Raw genomic sequence first — 18,930 nt, forward strand, 5'->3', positions numbered from 1 at the left:
ATAGGGAGTTAGTGTTGAATGGGTACAAAGTACAGTTCTGGAAGATAAAACAAATGGTGGTGATGGCTGTATAACAATATGAAAGTACTGTACACTAAAAATGGTTAACATGGTAAATTTTATGTATATTTTACCAAATTTTTTTTTTAAAAAGAGTAACGATTTTAGGTGCAAAAAACTAAAGTAGTTAAAAACCCTTATCAACAGTCACAAAGGAATTCAAACTATTTCAGCTAGAATCCCATTTCTAGAACTCTATCTAAAGCAATCATTCAAATGAAGGAAGAATCTATATGCATCAGATGTTCATCCTCAAATTAGAAGAAAATCTAAAAGTTCACCAAGAAGATAGGAAAATAGTTATATGTACTATGATCCATTCTCTCTGTTGACAGGAAAAAGGTAGGAATTAGAATACACTGTACCCTATGATTATGACTATGTAAACACATGCCTGAAAGAGAATGCCTGGAAAAGAAAACTCATGTTAACAGTAGTTCTATTAGGGGATGGGGGATGGGACAGGAATACACATATAATCCCATTACCCTATTTTCCAAAAGTTATGTCATGCTACTTTTCAAAATAAAATTTTAAAAAGTATATTAAAACAAGTGCCCTTACGTTTGCAAACGATTATAAGTCTCTTTCCAAAAGGAACGGTAATGTTTCATTAAGATTCTATTTAATACTACCCACCCATAAAAAAGAACAAAATAATGCCATTTTCAGGAACATGGATGCAACTAGAGATTATCATAGTAAGTGAAGTAAGTCAGAAAGAGAAAGACAAATACTCTATGACATCACTTATACGTGGTATCTAAAACATGACACAAATGAACCTATCTATGAAATAGAAACAGAATCAGGGACATAGAGATAGAATGCCAAGGGGGAGGGCAGTGGGAGAGGGTTGGACTGGTATATATAGACTAGAGAAACAACAAGGTCCTACTGTATAGCACAGGAAACTATATTCAATATCTTGCGATAAACCATAATGGAAAAGAAAATGAAAAAGAGTGTATATAAATATATAACTGAATCACTTTGCTATACAAAAGTAATTGACACAACATTGTAATTCAACTATACTTCAATAAAAAATAAGTTGGGACGTCCCTGGACATCCAGTGGTTAAGACTCCATGCTTTCACTGCAAGGGATATAGGTTCAATCCCCGGTTGGGGAACCAGGATCCCCCATGCTGCACAGCAGAGCCAGAAAAAATTAAAAAAGAAAAAGATTCCATTGACATATACTGTCAAATTCATATGCCAAATGAATTTTCAACTCCATAAGGTTTATATAGTTTTTGCTTTTTTGAAAGGCTATGTAGAAAAAATTTTAAATATATATTTCTGATATATGATATAAATTTGTTAAAGTGGGATACAAATGAATAGATACATTATGATTATGGCAATGTAAAAACATGCATATACAGAAGCTGGAATAAAAGAAACAATAATGGTAGGATTGTGGGTTTCTAAATTTTTTTCTAATTTCAGCAGCTTAAAAACTACGTATTTTTTAACTGAATGGGAATGAAACAGTAGGCTATGTATATAATGTTTAGATTGTTGATAAAACTAAAGTGGGGCATCTCATAGCTTTCACATGAGAATGTAATCACAATGACTTTTTCTCTATCAATAACTTAAAACTAAAAGTAAATTCTGAAAAATTGCTACATACCTGATGTGTGTTGAGTGAAGGAGTCTTTCTAGTGGTTCATGTTTAGCAGAACTATACAGGAGTGACTTAGGATTAGTGATAAGAACCACAGGCCACTCGCCAAAGATCAAATCTGCAAAGCTAAAGAGGTCATGATCAAAAGCAAAGATCCGGTACCTAGAGACCAGAGAACAATGAGGTAATTTAGTCATTTCATATTTTAAGAGGGACTGAAGGATAAAAACAGAACAAAGGTAAAAATATAAAATCATACTTTCTGAGATTATTTATTGGAATGCAGAGTAAATAATATTGTTCCTCTTTCTTTCCTTGTACCTTTCACTTTTACATTTTGTCATTTGTGACATTTGTCACAACAACTGGGATCTGACTGAAACAATGAATTTTCACTGTGTCCTAAAATCATGCCTGGTGTATAGCATGTACTCTTAATTTTTAAATAAATGTTTATTGAATTAAATCATTTGATTTCTATACTTTAAGACTATTTTGAACCTAAAATATTCGTCATAAGCCTAACATCTAACATTCTTTATCCTGTCAACAATGCTACATAAAATATTAAAATGAGCACAATTAGAAACGTTTAATTCTTCCTTAAAACATTTATTTCTATAATTTCAAAGAAAATAGCAAAAGTTAAGTGGTTTTGATTTTCTAAATGCACATTGAAAGGTATTATTCATTAAAGAGTAAGCAAAGTTTTGTATTTTCTAACTTTTAAAACTGAGGAGAAAAATGATTAGCTATGGCAGAAGCAATAGTGCTCACCAAATATTCCATGTGCTCCCCTGCATTTCCCAGTCTCCCTGGTATTAGGTTGGGACCATGTGACTAGTTCTGGCCAATGGGCGGTGAACAGAAGTGACATATATCACACTTCTGGTCCAAAGTACTTAAGAGTGGGTATGAGTTCTCCATGCTCTCTTCCCTGCCCTGGAATTGAGGTGTTGAAATAGTCACGTTATAAGATGGAGGAAGTCTGAATCCCAGAGTGACCCTGTGGCTGCGAGTTTCCCCGACTCATACTATGAGTCATACTCCCAGTATGAGTTTACAAAAATGAAAAAAAAAAAAAAAACTAAACATCTGTTGGGTTAAGCCACTGATATTTCTAGATTTATTTGCATACACAACAAAGCCTAGTCTATTATTACTAATATACTAACTGTTTTTAAAAACTCTTCTAGGGAATTTCCTAGCAGTCCAATGGCTAAGACTCTGCACTTTCTTTTGGTGAGGGCAGAGGTTCAGTCCCTAGTTGGGAAACTAGGATCCCACAGGCAACACAGTGAAGCTGGAAAAAAAAAAACTCTTCTATTGTGCTAATACATAATATTAGGGCAAGACGGCTGGATGGCATCACTGAGTCAATAGACATGAATTTGAGCAAGTTCCAGGAGATGGTGAAAGACAGGGAAGCCTGGCGTGCTGCAGTCAGTCTATGGGGTCACAAAGAGTTGGATATGACTGAGTGACTAAACAATACATAATAAAATTTAAATATTAATAAGGGCAGATAAAGGTTAGTTTCTTTCAGTAAGACAAACTCTAGATAAAACCCTAGGGTGGAACACAGGAGAGCAGGTGGGAAGTGAAAGAAAGGAAATGGTTTCATAATTAACATGACTTAACTTGTAACTGTAGCATATATAAGAAATCAAGAAGTTGAACAAGGTTTAGGAAGGCTACCTTGTAAAAAGCAATTCTAGTCCAGCCCACAGCCTCACTATCGTGAACAGGCAGGTCTTAGTTCAAAGTAATTACAGCTGCCAACTAATTAAGGGCTTCAAGCTTAACTCTTACACAGTTTCCAGAAATGCCAACTGAAATGAATAAGTACTTTCCAAGATATAGAACAGCTGTTTAATTAACAGTGAAGTGAAAGTCGCTCAATCGTGTCCGACTCTTTGTGACCCCATAGACTACAGAGTCCATGGAATTCTCCAGGCAGGAATACTGGAGTGGGTAGCCTTTCCCTTCTCCAGGGAATCTTCCCAAGCCAGGGATCGAACCCAGGTCTCCCACATTGCAGGCGGATTCTTTACCAGCTGAGCCATGAGGGAAGCCCAACGGAAGTACAGTTGACCCTTGAACAATGCAGGGGCTAGGGGCACCAACCCTCAAGCAGTCGAAAATCTGAGTATGACTTCCCAGTCAGACCCCCATAACCTCGGTTCTGCTTCTATGGATTCAACTAACCACGGATTGTGAGGTACTGTAGTAAGTACTTTGTGAAAAAAAATCTGAGTATATGTTCAGTTCGGTTCAGTCGTTCAGTCATGTCCCACTCTTTGTGACCCCATGAATCGCAGCACGCCACGCCTCCCTGTCCATCACCAACTCCTGGAATTTACTCAAACACATGTCCATCGAGTTGGTGATGCCATCCAGCCATCTCATTCTCTGTCATCCTCTTCTCCTCCTGCCCCCAATCCCTCCCAGCATCAGGGTCTTTTCCAATGAGTCAACTCTTCGCATGAGGTGGCCAAAGGATTGGAGTTTCAGCTTCAACATCAATGAAGTCCTTCCAATGAACACCCAGGACTGATCTGCTTTAGGATGGACTGGCTGGATCTCCTTGCAGTCCAAGGGACCCTCAAGAGTCTCCTCCAACACCACAGTTCAAAAGCATCAATTCTTTGGTGCTCAGCTTTCTTCATAGTCCAACTCTCACATCCATACATGACCACTGGAAAAACCATAGCCTTGACTAGACGGACCTTTGTTGGCAAAGTAATGTCTCTGCTTTTTAATATGCTATCTAGGTTGGTCATAACTTTCCTTCCAAGGAGTAAGCATCTTTTAATTTCATGGCTGCAATCACCATCTGCAGTGATTTTGGAGCCCAAAAGAATAGTCTGACAGTGTTTCCACTGTCTCCCCATCTATTTCCCATGAAGTGATGGGACCTGCACAATTCAGACTGTGTTGTTTAAAGGTCAACTGTAGTTAAAAATAGCAAGATGACATTCAGCTTAACAAATATTTACTGAGTATCTAATATCTTCATAGCACTGGGTTTAACAAAGTTAAACATCAATTGATAGAAAACAATGCAGTGGTAGTTATTTACACTTATACTTGCACTTAAATAGTTATTCTCAAATATATACTGCATTCTTCTCAATAAATATATATTCAACTACACTATATGCTTTTGATAAATAAGTTATGTTTTCTCTTCAAAACACTTTAACCCTAGAACTACCATATGATCCAGCACGTCCACTCCTGGGTATATATCCAGTTTGAAAAGATACATGCACCCCAATGTTCATGGCAGAATTATTTACAACTGCCAAGATATGGAAGCAACCTAAGTGTCCATCAACATAAAAATGGATAAAGATATGGTAGATATACAGTAGAATAATACTCAGCCATAAAAAAGAATGGAATTTTGCTATTTGCAACAATGATGGACTTGGAGGGTAGTATGCTAAGTGAATAAATCAGACAGAGAAAGACAAATACCGTACAAGATCACTTACATGTGGAATCTAAAAACTACAACAAACTAGGGAATATAATGAAAAAGAAACAGACTTACAGACAAAGAGAATAAACTAGCGGTTACCATTGGGGAGAGGGGAGAAAGGAGGAGCAAGATAGAAGCAAGGGGTTAAAAGGTACAAACTATTACATATAAAGTAAGCTACTGGGATATTGTGCAACACAGGGAATATGGCCAATATTTTATAATAATAATAGAGTATAACCTTTAAAAACTGTGAATCACTATGTTGTATACCTGTAACTTATACAATAGTGTACATCAACTATACTACAATTTTTAAAAATGCTTAATAATAATAATTTTTAAAAGGCTTTAACCTTAATAAAAACCAACTTTAATCTATTTGAAGAACTTAAATCACTAATATATTGCAGCAGTAACTAGAAAGGCAAATACAAAATTTAGAGAAAGATATGACATATTTCTAGCCCTAATATTTCTCAAAGTATAGTCTCTTGAGCACCTGGTAGACTTTTTAAAAAACGTAGTTTCTTGTGTTCCAACCCAAACCAACACAGCCAAAATCTCTAGAGTAAGGGCCTGGTAATCTTTATTTTTCATAAGCTCCTCTAAGAGCTTGTGTACACTACAGTTTGAAAACTATTTCCTAGAGGATGCACTTGAAACTCTGATGTAACACAGCAATGGCAAACATAACTGCTGCAACAAGGTTTCTGCATAAGGATAAAGACTGCCAGATACATATTTCCCTTCAAAAACAGAGAGGTATCACAAGTTTTTCCTTAACTGGGATCACTCATGGTAGTGATCAGAAAACTATTATCGCTTTAGCAAAACTCTCATATATAAGTTGCATTTTGTGGGGTAGTTCCCTTACCTTCTGTTATCCTTCCAGTCTCCTAGCTCAAGTTCCAAAGTGCCCTGGAAGTGACGAGTGTGCAAAACAGGCATGAGTCCACCAAGGGTATGAAGATGCCCACACAAATAAGCTGTAGCCGAACTAACCAATAAAAAGCAAATAAAATAAATGAACAATGATAGCTTGTGATGCCAAGTTAATAAAAATACCTCTTTAGAGAAGCAAAATAGGTAGAAAACATAAAAGAATTAAAAACAATCTTGATTTTGGAAGCCTGTCTCACCTCATTATTGACCGAAGTCCTGGTGATGGAGAAAGGACAGTGGATGTTGTATAGTGTCCAAACCAAATACTGTGGTTGCTCCAACGGCTTTCCTTGGCCAGTAACAAAAGCTCCTCCATCCGTTTCTGAAATCAGAGAAGAATAGGAGGAGCTTTAATTAGGACTCAGGCTGAAATCTAATGTGAATGGATTATACAACTCCCTTGAGGTTTTATAATAAGTATATTATGTCTAAGCCTTAAACTTTATTAATCAATGACCTGTATGGACCTCTGTAAGTTTCAAGCTGTTTAAACATATATTATAATTCATTTGATCCTAAAAATAAGTCTGTGCTAACTAGGACAGGGATTATTCCCATTTGACAGATAAGGAAACAGAAATAAAAAATAATCTTTAAATTACATAAATTTCTTTCTTTACTTCTAAATTTCTTTGTAGAAATAAAGAAGAACCACTAATCTTCTCAGCCCTGTACACCACAGTGTAATAAATAAAGAGGATATCAAAACTAAGCTTATAAAATAAGATGTACATATATTCAAAGGAAGCTTTGTACCAGAATGTTCACAATATTCTACTCATAATAGACAAAAATTAGAAACCATCAAAAAATTGCAGTATATCCATATGTGTACAATGGAATACTACTCAGCAATAAAAAAGCACACACACAGTAATATGGATGAATCTTAGAGATATATTAAGCAAAAGAAGCCAGACACAAGAGTACATACTGTATGATTTCATTTATATAAAATTCTAGAACAAACAGCACTAATCTATACTGACAGAAAACCAATCAGTTGTTCCCCAGAACCGCAGGTGAAGATCAACAACACAACAGAATTTTATATAGTAATGGAATGTTCTCCTTTGATTGTAGTGAGTTATATGTACATATACTTGCCAAAGCCCTTCAAATATTCAAAATGAGTGCGTTTATTCTATGTAAATCATCACTTATAAAGATAACTTCTGAAATAACTTGTATATATATAAATATACATTAATATTACCTGTGAAGTGCTTATAGCAATGAATTCCTGGGTCCTACCTTCAGGTTTTCTAATTTGGTAAGCCTTGGACAAAGTTTGAGAATCTGCATTTTACAAAATAGCTGTTTTTCATGCAGATTATTGAATCATACCTTAAAAAACACTATTCTAAGGGGTAGGCTTTAAAATAAGCTAATTAACTCTAGACTGTCTAAAGACACTCAGTAAATAGTCAACAAAATACACTTTCATTTAATAAAATGGCTAATAAACACAATGCATTTAACAATATTTTGTTCAAGTTCCTTTGAACCCTCATACCACTTTTAATCTTTCAGCATTTAACAATTCTGCTTTTCATTATAGTTATTTCTACACAGGTCTTAAGCCCAACAGTAGATCAAATATTCTAAGAGGCCAAGGACTTGATCTTATCACCCTTGCATATGGGCACATATGTCTTACACACATGCACATAATCATTAATGAGTTGACATTTGCTGTACCAAGACATAATTAGAGGTACTCAGATGTGACTTTCCATACAGTTTCAACCCAGCAACAATTTTCACCAAGCTTACAAAAGATACTTTAAAAGAAACATATTTACTTCAACAGTTGCCCTGCTCTTACCAAAAAAAACAAAAACAAAAACATAGACCATTAGTTAGAAATGGCAACTGTGGGGATATAGGAATATGCCATATTATAAACAAAGCTGTAGGCCCTGCACCTTGCAAAGTGCATGCTCTACTTAGTACCTATTTAATAAATGTTACTGTTGTTGTTCAGTCATTAAGTCATGTCCAACTCTTTGCAGCCCCATGGACTGCAGCCCACCAGGCTCCTCTATTCTTCACTGTCTCCCAGAGTTTGCTCAAATTCATTTCCATCAAGACATTGATGCTATGTAACCATATTAACCTCTGGTGCCCACTTCTCCTCTCGCCTTCAATCCTCTTGCCTTCAATCTTTCTCAGCATTGGCATCTTCTCCAATGGGTTGGCTGTTCACATCAGGTAGCCAAAACACTGAAGCTTCAATTTCTGCATCAGTCCTTCCAATGAATATTCAGGGTTGATTTCCTTCAGGATTGACTGGTTTTATCTCCTTGCAATCTAAAGGACTCTCAAGAGTCATCTCCAGCACCACAATTCAAAAGCATCAATTCTTCTGTGCTCAGCCTTCTTTATGATCCAACTCTTACATTTATACATGACATGACTACTGGAAAAATCGTAGCTTTGACTAGATGGACCTTTGCTAGCAAAGAGATGTCTTTGCTTTTTAATATGCTGTCTAGGTTTGTCATTGGAGAAGGCAATGACACCCACTCCAGTACTCTTGCCTGGAAAATCCCATGGACAGAGGAGCCTGGTAGGCTGCAGTCCATGGGGTCGCTAAGTGTCGGACACGACTGAGCAACTTCCCTTTCACTTTTCACTTTCATGCATTGGAGAAGGAAATGGCAACCCACTCCAGTGTTCTTGCCTGGAGAATCCCAGGGACGGGGGAGCCTGGTGGGCTGCCATCTCTGGGGTCGCACAGAGTCGGACACGACTGAAGCGCCTTAGCAGCAGCAGCAGGTTTGTCACAGTTTTCCTTCCAAGAAGCAAGCACCTTTTAATTTCATGATATAAAATGTGAGTTATTCCTTTCCCAGGTTTTGGGACAAGAACAGGGATAGCAATAATAGGGTTGAAGGAGTCAATAATTTCTCCAGCCATACCTGAAACCACAGTAGAACTTTGCTCAAGCATTTCTAGATAAGAATTTGTTTACCTAGGATAACTTTAAGTAAGCCACGTGTATCTGAAAAAAATAAAATAGGTTAGCTGCAAAGGGAAGTGGGATTTTTACTGTACCTGATCTAAAATTCCAAAGAAATTAAAAGGTCTCTTAGGCCCTGGATTAAGGGTGGCATCCAAAGAGATGAAAGAATAGTTGCCAAAGGGAGTACTGTGGACATAATGAAAAGAGCCATCCCTCCGTACAGCAGAATACTTCCTAAAAAAATACAAGACAAGAAAGCTTTAGTGCAATCATAAGAAGACAGAATGAGTTTAAATTCCTACCCTACTATCACACTATATCTTTACTCCCTTTATAAAGGAAATTTCCATGATCTGACAGAGAAATAAACAAAACTAGATACCAGACCCACAATGGGTAAAACAATTAAATTTTTTTTCCTATTGTCTCCAAGTGAAAGTGAAAGTGAAATTGAAGTCTCTCAGTCGTGTCCGACTCGTTGCAACCCCATGGACTGTAGCCCACCAGGCTCCTCTGTCCATGGGATTCTCCAGGCAAGAATACTGGAGTGGGTTGCCATTTCTTTCTCCAGGGAATCTTCCCGACCCAGGAATCGTACTTAGGTCTCCCGCATTGCAGGTAGGCGCTTTAACCTCTGAGCCACCAGGGAAAGATACAGACAAACATATTCATTAGTAACCAAGCACAAGGTCACCAAGTAAAGCAGAAAAGTAGGTGGCTAACTTAAGCAGTCCACTAAACATTTTAAAAGAGATAAATCAGAATCCAAGAAAATGGTACTTATCAATCATTAAAAATTATAGTGCATGTGTGCTAAGTGGCTTCAGTTGTGTCTAACTCTTTGAGACCCAACAGACTGTAGCCTGCCATGCTCCTCTCTCCATGGGATTCTCCAGGCAAAGATACTGGAGTGGGTTGCCATTCCCTTCTCCAGGGGATCTTCCCAACCCAGGGATCAAACCCTCATTTCTTACATCTCCTCCATTGGCAGGTGGGTTCTTTACCACTAGCACCACCTGGTAAGTCAAAAAATATTGTAATGAGGGCCTCCTAAGTACCTAGCAGAATTCTTGGTGTAGTGAGATACAAAAGTGTTGAGTTCTTAAAACAGGAGTGCAAAGGCTTAAGTCACAATAAAGCCTTGCAAAGAAGAAGTTATTGAGCCAGGAGAAAAATGTTCAGTCAGAATCAGTAAATCTTTTTTCAGTTTCGAAAAATATATTGAAAACATACACAGGGTCCACATCCAGTAAAGAAAGTCCCAATCACCTTAAGTATCAACAGTATTCAGGTGTCCAATAAGATGGAGACTGAAGAGCAAGGAGAAAGGATGGGTAACAAAGTGTACAGGCTTGGCACTCATTGAGTATTTGCTGAATAAATGTGAAAGAAAGTAGAGATTATATTTAGAGCTGCTGCTGCTGCTGCTACTAAGTCACTTCAGTTGTGCCCCACTCTGCGACCCCATAGACGGCAGCCCACCAGGCTCTTCTGTCCCTGGGACTCTCCAGGCAAGAATACTGGAATGGGTTGCCATTTCCTTCTCCAATGCATGCATGCTAAGTCGCTTCAGCCGTGTCTGACTCTGTGCGACCCTTTGGACAGCAGCCCACCAGGCCCCTCTGGCCACGGGATTCTCTAGGCAAGGATACTGCAGTGGGTTGCCATTTCATTCTCCAATATTTGGAGCAGACCTTTATTATTCAAATGTCAGAATATTATAAGAAAATATCTGAGTGTCTTATATGATATTTTACCTAAGAGTACATGTGAAAGAAATACAAATAAATTTCTGAAATTTAATGTGCCATCAGGAAGCTATTTTTAAGCAACAACTATCAAATATATCATAAATATACTGTCATAGATATTACAATTAATAGTCAATCGGTTCTATTACCTCTCTTCCTGATATTTTTAAAATTTCTATCTCAGGGATTTTCCTCATTAAAATTTGTACTGATATTTTTCCTGCCTTTTTTTCCACAGTTATTCTTCAAGATCTTATAATCTCATATGTATTGTTTCCTTTCCTACATTTTTGACATATTAAAATCCAACTATCTAAAATAAAATTCAGGTATTTGAAAGTGGAGGTTAAAATATACAATAGTCTTTGAATTCTGGATTTTGGCATCTCTGAGGCATTCTAGAGATCACAATTTAACCTCAAGATTTTTTTCCTTCCATTTTTTTTCCTTCCTTTCATATGATACTTCCATAATGCCTGTATCTCTAGCTAAGTGTCATTTATTAAATCCAGATAAAGTTTAATGGTTAGAAACAAAAATATAAAGGTAAGAAACTTTAAAGTGATTAATAATTTGACTTTTCCCAATTACTAATCAGCCCCTAAATCCTGTTAATTCTTTGAAAATATCTCTTAAGCCCATTCCCATAATCACCATCAAAGATACAAACAGTTAATAAGTGGGAGATTTTCATCTCTGTCCTTCTGCTTTCCCACTTTAACAAAAGAGGACAACCCCCTCTTTCATGTTATGGTGACTCTATCTGTTTACCAGTTAACATCCTCAAATTCATGTCACCATCCCCATACCCATGATCCTTGTTCAGACAGGTCTTCTACTCATTTCCAACCTTTTCCTTATGATGGTTAGACTACTGCAGGATTTTTCTACTTGGTCTATACAACTCCAATCTCTCCCTTTTTCTTTTTATCCCTATCTGTATTTTGTTATGTCTGCCCTTTATAAAATACTATTTTCCTATGTTGCTAATCTCCTTAGGAACCTATACTGGATTATAAACGATTATTACCCATCACATCTAAATTTCTATGCTTATCACTTGACACCACCACGAACTGGCTCTACACTCTCTATCCAATGTTGTATCAGTCTTCAAAATGAACCTGTATTCTGATGATAACAGTTTCCTTACTGCACTCAAAACTTCATTCTAGCTTTTAAAGCTCTGTTTATACTCATCCTTTTGCCTAAAATATACCCCCCTCAGAACTTCTTACTCCTCCAAAGGCTACCCATGTTTTAAGACTGGACACAATTTTCACTACTTTCACAAAGTCTTTTTTAACTTGCAACTAGTAGATAAATAGATCTAATGCACAGTGTAGTAATTATAATTTTAAAATACTGTGTTATAAACTTCAAAGTTGTTAACAGACCAGATCTTAATAGTTTACTCCACAAAAAAGAAACAATAACTATGCGAAGTGATAGAGATATTAGCTAACCTTATGTGATAATCGTATTGCAATATATAAATGAATCACACTAACACACTGCACACCTTAAGCTTACATAATGTTATATGTCAATAATATCTCAATGAAAAACAAAAATGAAAAATAAAGTCTGCTATATGTCTACCCCATGCTGACGTCTGCCTTTTCTGATTTCTCATAGTGCTAATTAAGTGTAACAAATAATCTAGCATTTCATCAGCCATTCCTTCATGTTCTTTTCTAACCATTTCCTAAAAAATTTTCATCTACCTTAGCTAGACTCACTTGAAGATAGAGGGCATATTTGTTTCTCTCATACTATCCAACTAATGATAGACTCAATACTTGCTATTTGACTAATTGACAATGTAGAACAAAGTTACTGAAACAATGTAAAACAAAGCTACAGGAACAAAAAGTGAAATTACAGCCAAAAGAAGAATTCCAATACACTGACACTAGAAAATTGGTTTTGTGATTCAAAGATCCTTTCATATTCATTGCCTTTTTCATATTCATGCACATAAATTTAAAAATATTTGTATGACATATTGGACAAAGCACCCAGAAGTGACCAACTGGGCTCTTCAGCCACCCCAGAGGCTAAGAGAATCAGTAGCTTAGTATTCTTAAAGTCCACAGTACTCTGATTGACAAGCTCTGATCTAAATGACTTTTGCTGTATATCAACAGCAAAAAAAAAAAAAGTCTGTATAAAATAATAAAAGTACCATTGGCCAACAAAAAGCATCAAATTATATGAAATGAAAAGAATAAAGGGAGGTCTAAGCAAACAAACAAAAATGAATCACCAAAATAATAATGATAAACAACTAAAAGGCTCCATTTTTAAATTACCAGAGGTTCTTTTCTCTGTTAAAAAATGTTATCACCCATTAAGTGAATTGACTGCACCCTCTTTGTAACACAAACTCTATATTGTTGTCTATCTTCTGTGCATTACAGTACCTGTAATAATTCTCAACACTCTCCAGACTTGGAATGTTGAATGCATCTAATTAAAAAGAAAAGAGCAAACATCATCTAAATTAAAAAGAAAAATGCAAACATGTTAATGACTGAAGAAAAATAACAATTCTTTCAATAACACTTTAGATGACAGATGTCAATTAATTAGACTGGCATTTAATTTTAGTTTTTAAAACTTTATAACTTAATAGAATTCAGATTATCTGGAAACTTATTTAAGGCATCTGGTATACTGAAGAATAAGTACTTTGAATTACGCATTACTGAGAATAAATCAATTTGATATTGTAAGACTGGACCACTGTTGCTACTATTTTAATCATGTGACTCTGGAAGTCAAGAAGGACTGGATTCATGGCTGATATACAGATCCATGTCAAGGACTTCTAAACAGCAGATGACTTTGATATTAGGGCCAAAGCCCCTCTCTTCCTAAATCTTAAAAAAGACTCAGTAATAAGGAAGTTATATAATGGTAAGCAAAAAGGGTAAGGACATCATAGAATACTTATCTGGAAATAGAATTTCATAGAACTTGATTACTTGATTGCAATAGCTAAAATTGTTTATCAGTTTTGACTTCCAAGAATCCACTACATTTCTAATAAACTTAAGAGAATAAGCTGTAATTATTAAGGCCAATCAATTTATGCCAAAAGAAATACTATAATGTATATAATCCTCTTGCTTAAGAGAACAACTCTGTTACAGTTAAATCTCGGGGGTTTTTTGCCACATGGCATGACCTACATGATCTGTTTCCAGACCAAGGATTGAACTCAGTCCACAGAAGTGAAAGCACTGAGTCATAATCATTAGACCACCAAGGAACTCCCTGTTACAGTTAAATCTTAATAAAGATGTATGTATGTATATATATATGTGTGTGTGTGTGTATACATGCATACACACACATATATATGCCATAAGCATTTATGCCTATACAAGTCAAATTAAATGATTATGAACTCCAAAAGACTATCCAAATTATTTAATCACAAAACTCCAATTGATATCTGTTACTTAAAATAATATCAGTAGTTTGGCTTGGAAAACTTTGATATACACAGATTTGCTTTTTATTCCAAAAGAATTTGACCAGTACCCCTAATTAAGATTAGGGAAAAAAAAAAGGGAATGTAAACATACCAGAGAAAGTTGAAAGCCAGAATCATATCTTTAATTATAATTTCTAGCCGATTTCTAAGAACTATAGTTGACACTTGAACAACACAGATTTGAACTATGTAAATCCACTTACATGTGAATTTTGTTCTAAAATACATATTACAGTACTACAGATCCTTAGTTGGTTGAATCTGTAGATGCAGAGGGCCAACTGCAAAATTATACCCGAATTTTCAACTGCCTGGTAGTTAGTGCCCCTAACTTCCACATTGTTCAAGGGTCAACTGTGTTTTTTTTGTTTTTTTTTTTTAAGATTTATTTGTTCATTACTTTTGGCTGCACTGGTCTTCTTTGTTGTGCACATGGGCTTTCTCTAGTTGCAGTGAGCAAAGGATCAACTGTTTTTATAGAGAGCATTTTCTGATCTAACTAACAGCTGTGTATTTCACCAGATAGAATTTATAAATATACCTTTTGAAAAAATATATAAATAGGTATTCATCAGCAATGAATAGTAAAATGAAGCAGACAAATGAAATACTTAAATAACCAATAAGAAAGTCAACCTTTTTGAAACAAATTTACCATCAGGACTCTTGGAAAATAGTTCATTTTCTTATTAACGTAACAATCACAATCTAAAAAATTGGGAAGGGGTTATCCATTTCCCTCTATACATATGTGGATATACTTGTCACTTAAATTTTTAAATATATGTAGCAAAATTCAATCTTTGTGATGTACAGTTCTAAAGACATTGACAAGCACACAGTCGTATATCTACCAGCACACTCAAGACACAGAACAGTATCTTCACCCCCCAAAATTTTCTCACGATCGCTCTTTGTAGTCAGCCTCTTTATCTCCAACCCTTGGCAACCACAATCTGTTCTCCATCTAGTTTTGCCTTTTCTTGAATATCATATAAATGAAATTATATAGTATATAGACTCACAGATTTGGCTTCTTTCACTCAGCAAAATTATATCTTTTCAAACATCCACCTCCATGGATTTTGCTATATGCTTTTCTTCCATGTAAAGAAGAAAGAAACCATACCAACTTCCCCCTCAAGGTCTAATAGTGACATCTGAAGTTTTAAAATCACATATTACAGTTGTATTTCTTAGTTGTGGTCTTCAGTGTATATAAACTTATGTTACAATGTCCCATTTTATAATTTTACAATTTAAATTGGAGAATCTGGGCTCCTATAAAGATCTAGTCTTAACTATAAGTGGGACTTCACTCTTACCATGATTTCCTTTGATATCAAGCCACTTGGTTTTTTCCATGACTTTTGTCTTCTTCAGAATACTCTGGTAAGTTTGCCATTCTACCTCTTGCTGCATGGATCCCAAATTATCCTTTGTTTTGGCATCTGTCAGGTCTCCTGTAGGTGTTCAAAAGAAGGTAATCACAATGCAAAGTAAAGCTGGGCTGGGGTTCAACCTTTTTTTAACGCACACTGAAAAGCAAAGATATTCAAAGTACTCAACATGTTTAAGGACAACCGCTATGAATCCACCTGCATCTAAACAAGTCATCTACATTAAGATTCTCGGAAAAAATAATAATAAGATTCTTGGGACTTCCCTGGCAGTTCAGTGGTTAAGACTCCGCACTCCCAATGGAGGGGGCACAGGTTCCATCCCTGGTTGGAAACCTAAGATCTCATATGCCACATAGTGCAGCCTAAAAAAAATAAAACAAGATCTTCAGCATGGATTTTTTGTTTCTTATAGGTCAACAAGTGCCTAGTTGACCTCCTGTTACATTAGAAATGGGTTGTGAAAACTACACCTTTAAAGAGAGCCATAAAAATGCATCTTGAAACTCTGATAAAATGAAAACTCTTTAACAATAAATGCCAACACTTTGGGCAGTTGCCTAATATCTATGGCAACCTAATTTTCCAAACCCCAAATCAGGAAATGTGATCTAACAAAGTATTAATTCTACAGCAAGAAAATCTGGAAGGTGTAGCTTGGAAAATGAAATAGAAAATTTCTAGGAAATTAAGCATTTGAAGTTGAGATCATCCATAAAATGAGGGCTTCATCATATCGGCAGAAATGTTTCTGTAAGGTGGGTGGAAGATGAATTCCCCAAGGGCCAGGATAGACGCTCCTTTAGCTTCTTCTTTAACACAGTTGGAAGCAAAGGGTTTGGGGTTTGAACACTCCAGGAACCAAGTCACAGAAGTAGGAAGGGGTGAAAAAAAAGGGTCCGTCAAACAACTGCCGGTATAAGACCGATTAATACTGCAAAGAAATGGAAAAGTTTAATTAAAAAGAAAAGAACAAGAATATGAGGAGAAGGATGAGAACTTTTCATTCCTGATTAAAGGGCTTTCCTTAATTCTCTCTCAAATCTAGAAGTAGGACAAAACAGATACAGATAGAGCAGACAGAACACTTACATGAGAATCACGTGCCTTGCTTCTATCGCTAGGACGAAACCTTGCTACGGCAAGTCACTTAGCCCGGATCTTGACTCAGGTATCCACAGGCAAAGGAAATTACAATATCCCATCTCCTCTACAGGAGGAGGGCTCACCTGAGGCTGCAGCTGGTGTTTTCCTAACGTCCCTCAGTTAAAAGGTTGCAGCACTGGTTGCATTCTACCATTGGAACCACAGGACAACAGGACAGCACGCAATCGTCCCTACCTGTTGCTAGGACGAGAGCTGGCTGAATGATGTCAACAGTTTCAGAACAGAACGTCTCTAAGTCTACAGCTCTGCCTGGATCGCGAAACCTGCTCAGGTGAATGTCGGATATCTGCAGAAAGCGGGTATTGAACAGAGAGATCTGAGTCAGGAAGAGGCAGCACAGACCGAGACGACCCAGGGGCTCTCTCCGGAGGAAGAAAAAGGCAAAGACTCAGAGCATTCACGATCCCCCAGGGGAGGACCAAGCTCGAGCAGCAGCAGCACCACCACCACTCCGCCCCCAGCGCAGAGACTGGGCCGGGACAGGAGCGGGTCGCGCCCGCGTGCACACTGCTGGCGTCTCACGCCGCTTGGTGCCCGCCCTGAAACCCCATGCGCCCCACCGCCACCACCCCAGCCTGGGCGCCCGCTGCGTCACCTGCAGACCCCAGAAGATGTTGCCGGCTCCGGGGCCCGGCGCAGGGTGCGGGCGCCGGGGACTGCGGGGCTGGGGCAGTGGTGAAGACCGGCCGGCCAGGCCGTAGTGTTCCAAGAACACTGCCGCCAAGGCCGCGGCCGCCAGTCCGGCGACCACCCTGACGGCCAGCCCTGCGGCCATTCAGCCCGCCGGAGCGCGGCCCTCGTGTGCGTGGCCGGGGCTGGGACCGAGCGGCGCCCGCAGGGAACAGCTGGGGCTGCACTTCCGGACTCTATGGTCGCGCGGCCTAGGGCGCCGGGCTGGTCGGCCGCCGCCCGCACCTGCGCCTGGACGTGCACCTGCTGGCGGGCTTCAGGATGGGGTTGCAAATGGGATACAGGGGAAGAAAAGGAAACCGAGTCCCCCAGCGCCGCTCGCGGCTGCCTAGGCGCGGCAGGGAAGGATCCTAGGTCAGGGAGGCGGAGGAGAGCGTCCCGGCTCCGCCTTAGTCAATCACGCTTGACCTAGGTGGTGGGTTTCCTTGTAAACCAGAGTTAATAATACCTCTAGAGCGTACTTTGCAGGGTTGTTGTGAGAACCAAAGTTTATATGAGGACGCTTTTTAAATCGTTGTGCAAATGTGGCAGGTGGCTTCCTCTGGTCCCTTCTGATTATCAGCAACGTCGCTGTAAGGTTCCTATAGATTTCATCCATATACTTCGTGAGAAAATTTTTTTCTTAAACCTGATTTCATGTGCGCTTGATTATATAATGCTCCACAACAGTGGTGTGCCATTCGTTTAATACAATTAAAAATACTTCTTAGGGGCTAGGCATTGTTGCTTAGGCGCCAAGCAGTGTCTGACTCTTTTACAACCCCATGGACTGTAGCTCACCAGGCTCCTCTGTGTGTAGGATTTCCTAGGCAGGAAGACTGGAGTGGGTTGCCATTTCCTTCTCCAGGGGAATTTCCAAACCCTGGGATTGAACCATCTCCGACAGTGGAGGTGGATTCTTTACTACTGAACCACCAGGGAAACTCCACACATGGGAGGACCCTGAGGTAAACCAAATATGGACTCAAACCCAGATAAAGCAAGATGATTGGCCAGAGGAAACTGGGAAGAAATGCCCCATATAAGTGATTCAAACTATCAGGAAGCCATGACTTTCTCTTTGAGACCACTCACGTGTGTCTATCCACATGTACTCTCCGCTCTAAACACTTTACTTTGCTTCACTACTTTCCATCTCTTTGTGGAAATTCATTTCTACAAAGCCAGCTGGCCAAGGCTTTGTTACTGGCCACTGGTTCTGCTGGTCTAGTGGTGAGGATTCAGGGATCTCACTGCCATACCCTGACTTCAATTCCTGCTGAGGAACCAAAGTCCTGCTTCAAGCCACTGCAGACTGTGGCCACCCAAGTTTAAGGACACAG

At 38.1% G+C, this 18,930-nt stretch overlaps 1 protein-coding gene across 2 annotated transcripts in view; it reads right to left on the reverse strand.

Moving 5' to 3' along the window:
- Positions 1 to 17,867, reverse strand: part of TMEM62 (transmembrane protein 62) — a 34,398-nt gene extending 16,531 nt beyond the window's left edge. The window contains exons 1-8 of one of the 2 annotated variants that reach the window (XM_043920308.1): positions 17,514 to 17,859; positions 17,093 to 17,204; positions 15,677 to 15,814; positions 13,273 to 13,318; positions 9,188 to 9,329; positions 6,325 to 6,449; positions 6,060 to 6,182; positions 1,702 to 1,857 (exon numbers count right to left, since the gene is read on the reverse strand). In XM_043920308.1, coding sequence (XP_043776243.1) covers positions 1,702 to 1,857; positions 6,060 to 6,182; positions 6,325 to 6,449; positions 9,188 to 9,329; positions 13,273 to 13,318; positions 15,677 to 15,814; positions 17,093 to 17,204; positions 17,514 to 17,693 — 1,022 coding nt within the window. In that variant the 5' untranslated portion in view covers positions 17,694 to 17,859. Of the gene's footprint in view, positions 1 to 1,701; positions 1,858 to 6,059; positions 6,183 to 6,324; positions 6,450 to 9,187; positions 9,330 to 13,272; positions 13,319 to 15,676; positions 15,815 to 17,092; positions 17,205 to 17,513 lie in introns of both variants that reach the window. The other variant, XM_043920309.1, reaches the window with a different exon arrangement.
- Between the last annotated feature and the right edge of the window lie 1,063 nt (positions 17,868 to 18,930).

The sequence above is a fragment of the Cervus elaphus genome, chromosome 12 (genome assembly GCF_910594005.1).
Source record: "Cervus elaphus chromosome 12, mCerEla1.1, whole genome shotgun sequence".
Taxonomy (NCBI): Eukaryota; Metazoa; Chordata; class Mammalia; order Artiodactyla; family Cervidae; genus Cervus; species Cervus elaphus.